The 13929-nt window shown below is 43.2% G+C and overlaps 1 protein-coding gene and 1 pseudogene across 1 annotated transcript in view; one reads left to right on the top strand and one right to left on the bottom strand.

The window, feature by feature from the left end:
- The window catches only part of PARP1 (poly(ADP-ribose) polymerase 1), a 377066-nt gene that overhangs the window by 303938 nt on the left and 59199 nt on the right, over nucleotides 1-13929 (bottom strand). Inside the window, exon 4 of the mRNA XM_069236169.1 lies at nucleotides 13002-13216. Coding sequence (XP_069092270.1) covers nucleotides 13002-13216 — 215 coding nt within the window. The remainder of the gene's footprint in view (nucleotides 1-13001; nucleotides 13217-13929) is intronic.
- LOC138295202 (adenosine receptor A2b pseudogene) lies at nucleotides 5386-6393 on the top strand (annotated as a pseudogene).

Genomic DNA, 13929 nt, shown 5'->3' with positions numbered 1-13929 from the left:
CTTTTTTCATACTTTCCCCGAGGCAGTATGGTACTGAGCCCTAACACACTGCTAGTCCTCGTACACTTATAACCCTTGCAATCTAAAGACACACACAACCCTCATTCAACACCTCCACAGAAACGTCATGGTAGAGCAGAACTCCTATCTCCAACACTAAGAAAAGATCTGTATTGCTCGCTTTCTAAGCTCACAGACCATAGCGCCAAGACCTAGTCCACAGGTACATCAATTTGTTTTCTGCCTTCACCTAAATCAGCACCACCGAAACTTATCCACTACACATACCCTACACAGTAAAGGCTAAACGTGTGAGGAGCACAACTGCACCCAAGCATTAAGTGGCAGGATTTCATCAGTGAGCCGGCAAGATAACTCAGTAGTTTTAATGCTTACTATGTACATCTTTGTGTCACCTGTAAATTACAAAACTGAATACAAGCAAGAAGACAAACTCAGCCGTTGGTCCTTATAAGACTGATCCACCTATTACTATTACACTTTAATATTAGAACTTGCTATTTAGAACACTAAAATAGCAAAAACAAGGTTGAAGAGCTACCATTCATTCTCCCCTATTCATCTTCAACACAGAAGTCTCTTCCTAAAAATCAACACTTTGTTTACCGCCTCCATAAACATAATTCTCAGCTTTCACCCCCAAAGTCACCCAACCGAGACTTAAAATGCTCAAAGACCATTCTCAGACCAAAATAACACAGTAGGTGACTTTAACCTGTGGTAAGACAGATAAAACAGTCTACGAGTCTCTAATTTCCTAGGCTAAGGGCCCTCGTCTGCCTCCTGACACACCGGTCTAAGTTCACTCCCTAGACCTAGTCACCACCCAAACCATGTGGGACGCCCTTCTGAACTCAGCTGTCTATTCTCATGATGCAGCTACCCATTTATTTTTCAATGTATAAAAACTTGCCCTACTGTTGCAAACATTAAAACAATGGTTTTGCCCACAGGGTAAACCCGAAAGTCATGCTAATATCAGGCTCCCTCGGATCCCCTTCTTACATATTCGCATGACCATGAAACCACATTACAACATTGTTGTCACCCATCTCAGAGGCTGCTGATAGAAATGTACCCATGGTAATCCTGAAACTAGGACATCTGAAGCTGGACGGTTCCTACAACAATTTATCAAGAACAAATAGACCCTTTTACCACCTCATCATCACGGGGAAAATCAGAAAAAAAAAAAAACACAAGTCTTATAAAAAAAATAAAAAAAACACACATACACACAAATCAAGAATTAAACCCAGATCCTCATCCCCAAACAGCCCTCGGCTCTTCCTCAATAACTTCTTTGACACAGCCATTAGCGTTAGACAAGCACTGCCAGTCAATCACCCACATCCACCGTAACTTTCTTGTTAGTCCTTTCTGGCAGTGGCAACCTCCTTTGTGAAAAAATTATCTTGGAGTCCACAACACTGGCACTCTATCAGATCCTTCCCAATCAATAAGGAACCTACAAAAAAAATGTAGAAAGGCTGTTGCTCACCTTAAACTAGTTCTAAAATCCATCTTCACAGCCAACCTCACTTTAGCTTCTAACCTGTGTAATAAGTATTGGAACTACCCTAGCTCTAATATGTGATGATATAATGGCATCAAGGAGTCCAGCTCCCGAGCCATGCTCATCCTCCTTTGCTTTCTTCAACATGAACTTGTACCTCACCCTAACTGACTGCACTTGTTCTTCAGTCAGTGAGCATCAGCAACAAGTAAAAATTGACACCATCTAAGAACCTATTCAAGTCACTAGCGACTCACACCAGGCTCCCCTTAACTTCAATCCCATTTCTTTTTTAAATATTAAACTCCTTCTCATCCCTTTCCCCCCCTCAAAGAGATGCAGTTATGTGGCATATTTACAAGTTTTGCTTCCGAAGGAAACCGGTATAAAATCGGAATAGAGACATCTTCATAACCCATCAGCAACAACAAGCCACCCTCTTTCCCCACAAACTGAAGTTCGTTCCCAGAAAACAATATTAATTAAAATGCTGGAAAACAGGGGGTAAACTATTCCCCTATTGTCTCATACATCCTCTGCTTTTAAAGAACCTTGGCCTAATCCCTTTCAAAAACATTGCCCTGGAACCAATTCACCCATCTACCACTCATAGGAGGACAGACTCAAGACAAGCAGAGCTAAGACTGTAGTTCTATTCATGTTCTAAATAATACCGTTTGGTATTAAGCTTAACCAAGTCTAAAGTAACAGGTGTGACACTACGAAGAAATCTTTTTAGCTCTGGCAGTGTAAATAAACATCTATCAGGGTCCAGAGGATGAAGGCAGTCAGTCCAGCCTCCTAGTAACTACAATACCATAAATGAACTATCTGCCTGTACATGAGGAATAACACAAACCAGGAAGGAAAGGCCCCTCTCTGTTAAAGGACGAAGCCCCTCACCCACCGAATGGGTGGCATGCTTCATCATCGAGCCCCTAATGGCACCTCTCCAATGGAGAATAGGCAAGCCGCTACCCATTAAAATACTGGTTAGCTTGGTGAAATAAATAGTAATTGATACAAGTTACATGATCCCCCAGCTCATGCCACAGTCTTGAGATTATTAGGTCCAACACTCGACCGTGACTTCTATTTTGTGAACGCAGAATCAATTCTAAATCTTTATGGCCTACAGTTCGGAGTACTGAGGTGGTTACTGGACATCCAATACAATACCACTGATGCAGGTAGTATATTAAAAACCTACATTTCAATGTTATTTTGACTATGCAGGAAAGGTCATATGCATCCTGATAAATGCCAATGACACCTTTTGAGAGGTCGAAATGGGCATAAACATGTCGACCTTAATTATATTATACAAACAATAGGGGCTGTGCTCTATGGTTCCTTCAGTAACAAAATTAGTCATATGCTGTGCTGCAATGTATCAAGAGTGCCAAACGGTACCACACCCAACCACTTCAGGTGCACAAATGTTGGTTGAAGAACAACCCAAGTTCATAACAACAAAACACGTGTTGGCTGTATTCTCATTTGAAGGGGCTATTGCTCATATTGAGTAGCTGGTGTTCTTATCGGAGACATACGAAAACAAACAAATTTAAATCTTCTTGATGGACCACATTACAGTTTTATACGTTTCTGTATAAAAACACGAAGGACTGAACCTTATGGACTTTTTGGTGTGCCATGGTACATCGTTGTTATGATGTCGACCTTCATTCATGCGTATAATTATTCACCGCTATTTTTATTCTGCCACTGACTGGTCCAATTAAATTAAATATTCCTACCTAGTGGGTAGATTTATTTCACATTCACGTTTTCCCCTCTGCACTCCCTCTCACCCCAAGACCATGAGACTAACTTAGCTATCAATTACTATTTATTCCCCTTATACAGACAGATAGTACTTTTGTGGAACTGTAGTGTAAATAAACAGACGGTACTTGGATGACTGCTTTAAGGAGTCAACTTACATCCCCATTCAAAATGTTAGCTGGAACTATGTGATTTGGGATGAAGAGGCAGAGGGGAAAAAAGAGGGTTGTTTTTTTCAACCTTGCCAGAGTCTCATCACACTAGAGACTTTGGGGATCGAAAGTTAGCCTCTTTATTGACATGCAGCACTGTAACTTACTATTCCTTTGAACGTGTTTTAGGAATTTACAGGTAAACCTGTTCACCTTCCAAATGGTAAGTGCCAACCAGTCTGTTCTGGAAGCGTCAAAATCGGTGGTAACAGAGTGAAAATGTGTGGGATAAAAAGATCTTTATAAACAAGATTCTCTATGAAAAGTTCAGGGGGTTAAGCTCTAGGTCCTAAAATCCATGTATGATAAGAAGATCACGGCCATGAGTCCAAGCAAAAAGCTTCAAGCCTTCCTTCCTTTTGAAGCCAATGAATTGTGTGCCAATAACCGAGTTAGGTAATAGTGACACTATTGTGTACAGAGTTAAAAAACAGTAACAACAAAACCAGGGAAAAGGGAGAAAGTTAAAAAACAAAGTATTAGTTCGCAAAGAAATTTTAGCAATGAAGTCTAAAAAAAATTAACACCTGTTCACCATTTATCTGCATACTGTGCCTCAAAGCCACTATTCATTTTTTTGTCCTCACATACCAGACAACGCAAGTCGTCTTGTTGCAAAAGACATATTGTAGGCTTAAGAAATATAGAGGGGCTTAAAGCCGGCCTATTCTTTACCATTAGTTGGCTTTCTCATACGTACTTGCTTCCTATTCAGTAAAATGTTTTGTCCCAGACTGTCCACCTTGTGTTTATCCTTTCCCTGGGGCAAAGCCTCTACGATTTCTTTAACTGGCTGGATCCATCCTTCTACTGCTCACTTTTCTTCTTGGTTAAGCACTCCAAAACAGCGCACAAGTCACTTTGTGAGCCGCCCACCGCTCTGTGCTGCTGCTCTCTTCAGAGTGGTTCTCACCCCCCTCCTGCAGTCTGTATTGGTCTCTCATATGTGCTTCTCCTGCATCCTTCTGTGCTGTTTTCCCAACTTCCATGAACTCACTCACCTAACCTTTCTCTCCAGCTTTCTTCAACAGCAATATCACTTTCCTAGGGCACCAAAATAGTTCCCAACTCCTCAAGAGGCCCATCATACTCCACTTATCTGCCTTTCTAACAGAAGAGCTGAGCACTGCAGAGTATTAATTTACTTCTCCAATACCTCCTTAGCTTATATTTAGATTTTTTTTCCCCTAAACAATTTTTTTTTAACAAAACCTATTAGCTAATTCTCTAAGGGCAAGCTGAGGAGGAAAGAAATATGTCACCAGACGATTCTGGATCTAAGACAGAAGGTGGCTGACAATCACCAGTCACACTGATTGTGTGTATGTGTGTGTGAGTTTGTGACTTGGTGATTTCTTAGAAGCGGGTGGGGGTGGTATTCGGGTATTCAGTGACTATTTGACATTCTTAGCATAATGTGGGTTATAAAGGCTTTGCCAGAGAGTATGGGACATCCATGGTGGATTCTGTAACTAGTTAACACTTGCAACCCAGATGTTGATTTGAACAACTGAAGCTGCATGCCAGAATTAAATAGCATACTGGAAAATATATGATCTAGGTTTTGGCAAAGATCAGTATTAGTGGCCAGCGTGCCATCCAATGTGGTTTACTCTCAGAGAAAAACTATAATCATGCAATACTGTCGAGAGAATGGAAAGCCCACTGGTAACAGGGTAGGCAAGCAAAAAAGATGGATTACATCTTCATACAAGATGAAACAAGCAAATCTGTACACTGGACAATAAACACTTTTCTGTTGCTGACCTTTGGTTTTTCTTTGTAGGTCACGTCTACAGCTACTGTACTGCACTGTAAACATAAGGTCAACAATCCCTGCCCGGGACTATGAACAATTCAACTGTATTTCTACCAAACAGCAATACTATAGATCACAACAACCACCCCATCTCCACTGTGCTCAATGTACCCTACACAGCAGCAGAGATTGTCATTGCTTTCTTTGCCACACTCGGTAACACTCTAGTGTGTGTTGCAGTGCTCCAGAACAACAAGCTTTGGACAGTGACCAACTACTTCTTGGCTTCTCTGGCCATTGCAGACGTCTGTGTGGGGGCAGTTGCCATCCCATGTGCCATCCTGACCAACATCGGACTCCCACAGTACAACCTGCAACTGTGTCTGTTCATGCTGTCCGTGCTCATCATGCTCACACTCAGCTCCACCTTAAGTCTGCTGGCAGTGGCCGTAGAGCGCTATGTGGCAGTATTTTACCCTCTCCGGTATAGAAGCATCATGTCACATGAATGTGCTCTGGTGGTCATCATTGTGACTTGGATCCTGTCCTTCCTCATGGGGTTGCTGCCAATGATGGGATGGCACAAACCTGCACCAAACACGGCCAACTGTTTTTTCACGTCTTTGGTAGACATGACCTATATGGTTTACTTCAACTTCTTTGGGTGCTTCCTTGTGCCTCTGATCATCATGTTGATCATTTATGCTCAAATTTTCATAGCAGTGAAGAAGCAGATCCGTCGTGTTATGACAGACCGCACGCATGGCAGTCTCCGGCAGAGGCAGGCCACCAGCATGAGGCAGGAGATGAAGACTGCTACATCCCTCTTTATGGTACTTTTCCTCTTCGTCGTCTGCTGGGTCCCACTGCACATTCTCAACAGCTTATCTCTGCTGTGTCCCAATCTCTCCATCCCCATACCTCTGCTTCAGACAGCCATAATACTATCACATGCAAACTCCGCCATTAACCCCATCCTCTATGCCTACAAGATGAAATCATTCCGGCACAGCTTCAAGGCAATTTTTTCACGCAGAAACAACGTGGTGGTTCCTGGACAGATGCCAGAACCACCTATACATATCTATCCACGATAGAGTGAATTCAATGGACAGTCTAGACTGAAGCCGTAGCACATAAACTCAGAGCATAGCTGAAAAATCACAATATAGCTATTGCACCATTTCAGAGAACCACAACTATATCCAACAATACAATTCTCCACTAAAGGGAGGAAACACGCAAACATAAGTGTACATTTCAGACAAACAACTAAACTTTCTACAAGACACTAGACATCCAAAGAAGACAAACCATAAGACTGTATGGTGGCAGAGAGTGCAAGCAGAAAGCATATGTCAAGAATTCGGGTGTTTAACTGTAGGGAAAATAAGAGGCACATGGTAACATTAGCGAGTTGAAAATGCAGACGACAGACCGACATTAAGCCTTTTTATTATTTTTCACTCTCCTATAACATTTTTCCCCATGGACGGATTTTCACAGATACTTAGCTGAACGAACTCAACTGCCAAGTTTCATGCAAATCCAGCCACATGGTCAAAAGTTATAGGCACATGAAAAAATTGCTTTTTAATGGGAAGGTGTGACCAAAACATAACGAAACAGTGGCTACCGCCACCGTGAAGTGCTAAATATACAGATCTATAAATCTATACAAATATATAAATGCTGTATGTATAGATAAATATATATACTCTCACACACAAATGTTTTACAAAGAGAATCCTGTTAGGTTGTTTTGTATACTGCCACATTGCTACAGTTAAGGCCTCAAAGTAACAAGGCTACAATCTAGGATACATCTGAAGACAAAGGGTGACCCTCGACAACTTTGTTAATCAGTTGTGAAAAAATTGTTATCTGTTCAGAACTCAAAAGAACCAATTCTGAGAGCGTCTCAGTACACAAGGCAGAACAGGAGACCAAGGCGGATATGCAGCTGCTCAGAAACATAAATATTAGCAGATTAATGAGGTACATACACAAAAAAAAACTAAAGCTAACATTGACATTTTTGAAACAATGTGCAACTGTGGAGAAATATATTCCTGACATTGTGTTTTGTACAGCACAACCCTTGTTGGCTGTATACAAAGTGGTGTTATGAAAAGCAAGCAACATGGAATGGAACCCAGTCGCATGAAGTGAATTGCAAAAACAATGTTAAGCACTGAAGAAGGCCTGAAGTTCTCTAATGATTATATGAATTGTAATACAGGAGCAGGGTGCTTCTACAAGCTCTTTATTTTGTCTAACTGGGCACCAGAGTAGCAACTGGTATCCCAAGAAAGCAACTGTGTTGGAGCAATTGCGCCTAAATTACCCCAAAATTCGGGAACGTGCTTGCGTTACGTCTCTTGTGGCAGCAGCGCTCTGCTATTCAATGTCATGCCTTTCCACTCTGCCGTCTGGCATTTCGGCGGCGCAACAAGTCCCTGCAGTGAAGGGGGGGCCCCAACCCTTCAGGGCGCTCGTGGGCTTTGGTGGGGGGCAGTCAGCCTACGGCCAATGAATATCTGCGATATACAAGACTCTGGAGCCCCTAATGACATTCTGGGTGGGGAAGGGGGAGGGGGGCAGTTCAGGGGGCTGGGGGCTAACAGCTTGCATTACGCCACTGAATACATAGAATGTTTTCCCTTCCTGTCATTTCAGTAGGTATTGCCTTCAATTCCACCCCAAAACGCCCTAAGAGCGCTCATCGCTCGCAGCGGATGAGCTCAGAAAGGGAGGTGGGGGGTCAAGACACTGTGTGTATAAGCATCATAAAAGAGGCAGTGAGAATGGGAGCCAACGTAGCAGCTATTTACACAGCTGCCGATACTGACCAGGATGCTTCTTTAATTGCAATAACAGATCTACTGGTATCTAGGCTGGGCTGAAATCTCATCATCCCACAGACTTACCAATCTCCTATGCATACGATACTCAACTGATCCTCTCACTCACCAAGGAACCCTCCAACACCAAATCCAACTTACGCAGTGCCATGAACAACATAGCCAAATGGATGAGAGACAACTGCTTCCAACTCAATTCCGACAAAACTGAAGTACTGATCTTTGGGAAGAACACCTCCACATAGGACCACAGCTGGTGGCCTGCAGAACTTGGACCCACACCCACTGACCATGCACGCAACCCCAGGATCATCGACGCCCAACTGACCACGAAATGACAAGTAAACGCAGTTGCCTCCTCCTGCTTTCAAACAATTCGTATGCTCCAGAGTATCTTCAGATGGATCCCAACCAGCACTAGAAAGACTGTCATTCAGGCCCTCATCACCAGCCGCCTCTAATATGGCAACGCTCTCTACACTGGCAGCTCCACCCAGCTCCTCTGAAGACTCCAGAACATACTGAACGATGCTGCCAGGCTCATCCTGGACCACCCCAAACAAACACACATCACCCCCCACCTGAGAGACCTCCAATGGCTCCCCAACCAGAAGAGATGCCAGTTCAAGATCCTTTCTCACGCCTACAAAGCCATCTATGACCTAGGACCTGCCAACATCAACCATCGATAGAACTTCCACCAACTCCCCAAACACCTGCACTCCTCCTTGTAGGAGGCTGGCCTGGTTTATGGTGGGTACCAAAGGTATTTACACCTCATACCAGGTCCAGTTATCCCTTATTAGTGAAATGTAGCCAGTGTCTAGAAGCCAGGCTGTCTAGGGGTAGCTGTGGCTGAGCAGCCAAGGCTTATCTAGGAGACATGCAAAGCTCTTGCAATACCACTGTAGTCACAGAGTACTCACACACATGAAAGGAAATACTGTGTTACAAAAATAAAGGTACTTTATTTTTAGTGACACAATGCCAAAAATATCTTAGAGACTATATTCCCTTAGGAGGTAAGTAATATACACAATATATACACTAGAATGCAGAAATAGCTGTAAAAACAGTAGGAAAACAGTGCAAATAGTGAAAATCACAATAGGTTGCAATGGGCCTAGGGGGAACAAAAACCATATACTAAAATAGTGGAATGCGAAAGTCGGTCTCCCACCTAGGCAAGTGTAGTATGTAGAGGGGCGCTGGGAGTGTAAAAAAAACACCAAAGGTAAGTAATAGAACCCACCCCAGAGCCCAGGAAAACAGGAGTAAATCACAGTAAGTTTTGCTGAAACACACAAGAAGTCATGATAGAAGATTAGGCAAGAACCAGAAAAGACTGCAAGACATTAACAATGGATCCCTGGACCTGAAGACCTGTGGAAGAAGGTAACCAAGTCCAAGACGCACTGAAGAATCCAGGGAGAACAGGAGCCACTGCTAACCCTGATGAAGGTGCAAAAGAAGAACCACTGGTGAGAAGACAAAGACAGTTAGTTATGCACCCAAGAAGTCAGATGCGGGTTCCTGGTTGGTGCAGAAGATGCCCCACGCCGGATGGATGATTGCAGTCTGATTTGCATCACTGGATTCCGTCAACAAGCCTAGGCACAGGCAAAGCTCGCGGTTAGCGGAAAATGTTGCTGCTCGAGTCCAGGAGGGGCCTAGTGGCCTCTATCCAGGAGGAGGAGACAGAGGGGGCTCTCAGCAACTCAGAGAGCCCTCAGAAGACCAGGCAGCGCACACAGGAGCCCCACAGCACGGGGACAAAGAAGGTGCAAATGGATGCCCACACAGCACAACACAAAGGGATCCCACGCTGCCGGAGAACCACTCAGGAAGTTGTGCGTCGCAGGATGGAGTGCTGGGGGCCTAAGCTGTGTTGTGCACGAAGAACTTCTTGGAAGGTCGCACACAAGCCTTGGCAACTGCCAGTCACATGGTGCGCAGAGATACTGTCTTGCGTGGGGAGGCAAGCTCTTATCTACACCAAATTTGGACAGCTGGACCTTGGGACTGTCGGGGTCACTTTAGTCCACCACCCGTATTGCTGGATTCATCAGGCAGAAATTGGGGGTAACATGCCAAAAAGAGGGTACTTTCCTAAACTCCTCATTCACCCTGACACACTCCATCCGCATCTGTCTCAGCCGCAGTCGTGGCCGCTCCTTCTTGTTGCCAAGACCTGGAACTAACTTCCCCTCGAGCTCTGTAAAACCTCCTGGCTGGCAGACTGCCGTAAGAGACTCAAGACCTGGCTCTTCGACGGGGACACAGCGCCCCCTTCGGGTGACAGTGTTGCGCTTTACAAATGCAGTTTGATTGACTGAGCTGTGGACACCGCCCCTGTAAGTCTTTCTATGGAAACCGCCAAGCCCCAGTGAATCTGATGCTCTGTGAGGGCAGGAAGTACAAACATGATATAGTTGGCTTGTGGAGAGAGGTCTGATTTGCAGATATCTTGTCATCACAAAAAAGACGTCTGGGCCAGGGAGATGTGTGAGGGCACCTACCTTGATATCAGGACTGATAAACTGTAGCTGAAGAGATATGTGCGGTGTGGCTAGAGGTCAGAGGTGTCCAATGTATACAAAGGAGAGCTGAATGCAGGACATACCATATGAGAACTGTACATATAAATACTGCAATCAGAACTATTTAATATTTTACGTGGTGGTCGGTTATCCCGGAAAAGTGACATGGAACAAGCCTTCTTGAAACTGACCTTAACAACCCTGCTTTACACTGCTGAACTAACTTGCTTTCTACAATCATGAACATTTAATATAAATACAATGAATATTGTGTACTTTTCTAATTTTTGACATTCATCTAAAAGAAATAAATTACTCCCCATAGATTTTACTCTTTTACGCAGAAAAGTATTCCACAGATTTGATTGCCTCAACCTCATAGTCCTTTATCCTATGATGTATTATATAATCATGCCTCACTGCCTTTTGAGGTGAAACCCCTTCGTTCGAGACATTATTTTGAAGATTAGCTCAGATTAATAATCGGACTTGCTGATTTCACTGGCTATGACTGAAGAATGCCAGGTCCAAACAACTTTGCATTTAGTACCCGCAGTTGTGGAAGGAAGTGGAGCTTTGAGTCCGAGACCAGCTGCCCTCTGACGTTAGCAGAAACTCATCAATGGCCACCCCAGTGAAAACTCAGAGACTTCATCAATTGAACCACCTGGTAGGAGGGGGCTATCGAACAAATGCCTTAATCAAATGGCCTGCCCGGTTCAGAAAACCCTGCCCAGAGGCTCTCCCCACTATCTGACACAGACCTTCCTCTGAACAGTCCAAAGCCATGAGACACATTTCCTGTAGATTCTGGGTTTTAAGAAGCACTTCATCTTAACATGGTCCTTCTCAGGCTGCGCCCAAAGGATCTGGAAAACGCACTCAAAAAAGACCTGCCATGCTTCTTATTCGAGACACTGCTTATTCGTGCCTTCTCGGGGTTCTATCCTTTATGCTTGAAGAAAATGGATGACTTTCTCGCCTTGCTTGGATTCACTGCTCCATTACGTCTTTATCGGTGTCGAAAGTTTTTTTTGGTCTGAACATAAGATGTACTCTTCTCTGTATCAGGATTCCACTAATGTCACATGTCATTCTGTGTAAAATATTTCTCTGTTCTAAACTTAACTTTATGATCAATGATTAATAAAACACCTCTTAGGCGCTACTGAGATCTTGAGAAACCCTCTGGGTCATCTTTGCGCTATCCAAAGAGTAACACTCCTGAGAATATTTAGCACACTGTATTTAAGAAAGTACAAGCACACCCAAGATAAAAAAAGAAGTGTACCATTGATGGATGACAAACACCATGGATGACAAACACCACACTGTACCAGGTTCCAGATTAGAGTTCAATCACACAAGGAGCACAATGATATGGTTCCTTCTTGACAGTCGAAGCCCTACTTTAGTTGAGGTGTTTACCAAAGCACCTTAACACTTCTTAAAGATCAAATTCCGTACAGAATTCCAACAACAGAAAAGGAAATGGGTCACTAAGGCAAAATAGGCCATTAGGATAGTGAGCTAGTCAAGAACAATCACACAACTAAGTGCTGTTCAACACTTCACATATCCCACTTCTGTAAGTTACAGAAGATGCTGAAGCCAACATAGTAGGCAAATTACCTTTGTGATGATGCTGGTACTCTGTCCTTTCTGTCCCTCCTTCGCTAATGAATGCAGTGGCATCAGAGTCTGAAAAACCCATCCAAGGAACACTGCCACTTTGAAACAAAGAGAAACAACAGACCACTCTGTTGTGCTCTTCTAGAATGAATAAGGAATTCTACAAGAGTTCTGTGCAGGTCAATTTGGGCAGCAAGCCCCACTTAGGAGAATTCAGTAGACCATTAGGGAATAAACCGTTTTAGAAAGACTATGGACATATATCATCAAGTCCCATTCTATCTAGACTACTGGGGCTCTCTGGGGGTGGGGGGGGGTGAAGGGGAGAGGTGGACAATACCATGCACCGATCTGCAGAGGGCTTATATAACCATCCTGCCTAATTTGCGTTTCCATGAGAGGTACACAGAGGTACATCCAACAGAGAAGCAGCATACAGTATTTCTTTTTTAAAGTAAATAGAACATGAAAAAATATGAATTAAAAATTAAGGTGAAGGCTACCCAAGTCCTTATTACAATTGTTCAATCGGAATGATGGCATACTAAGCACTAAACCGGTTAACTGCATTAACTTTCACATAAAAAAAAAAAGGAAAATTGTATAAACTGATACGGATAAAGTATCTGCAACATGCCAATATAAAACACACACACCCATGCCACTTACCCTTCACTTTTGACAGCAGGCAGCTTCTTCTTAAGATCCTGCTGGTCTTCTGCCTTCAGAATGATGAAGCCCATGAGCTGGCTGGCACTGTATGTGGGAAGAAAGCCTAACTCTTCACGTCGGGCTACAAAGCAGTCTGGGTGGTACCAGCGGTCAATCATGCCCAGCTGTGGCTTTTCAGGATCCACCATCTTTTTGGAAAGCCTCACCTGGTTCTGTTGGGAAGAAAAAATGTGTTGTCAGTGAACCATGACTGGGTAATAGCATGTTTTAAATGACATCCTTTAAAATGGACCACCTAAGTACCTCCGAAGTGAAGCAGATCTCTACCTACAATTATTAAATATTCAGGCAACTGTAAACTATGCAACCCATCTTCCTCAAGATATGCTCAAAAGAAGTTTGTAGGGAGCTGGCTCTGTATATACTATATCAAAGTGAGATATAGCGTGCACAGAGTCCAGGGTTTCCCCAGAGGCTAAAGTAGATAATACTAATGCTTTCATTTGTGATAGTGTGGTCGAGCAGTTAGGCTTATCAGAGGGTAATGTAAAGCATCTGTTGTGTACACACACACACACACACACACACACACAGAGACAACAGAAGAAGCACACACTCAATTACTTAACTCCAGACCAATGGATTTTATATAGCAAAAATATATTTTCCTAATTTATTTTAAGTACTACAAGATTCAAGTTGCAGATAAGCACTTCCAATAGATTCATATTTCACACATGTATAAACAGTACTTTGTTTGAAATCGATAAGTGATACAGTTTTTGAAATATTGGCATTCGCCGGTTTTAAAAATGGACACAGTGCAATTTTCAGAAACAGTTCCTGGGGGAGAAGAAAAGTTAAATCGTTTTACAGGTATGTATTCGACTTACAGGTTCAAGTCTCTGGTTTTTAGGAAGTCCAC

Source organism: Pleurodeles waltl, chromosome 5 (assembly GCF_031143425.1).
Source record: "Pleurodeles waltl isolate 20211129_DDA chromosome 5, aPleWal1.hap1.20221129, whole genome shotgun sequence".
In the NCBI taxonomy this organism is placed as follows: domain Eukaryota; kingdom Metazoa; phylum Chordata; class Amphibia; order Caudata; family Salamandridae; genus Pleurodeles; species Pleurodeles waltl.
Note: the sequence above shows the minus strand (reverse complement) of the source record. Positions and strands in the feature narration are given on the sequence as shown.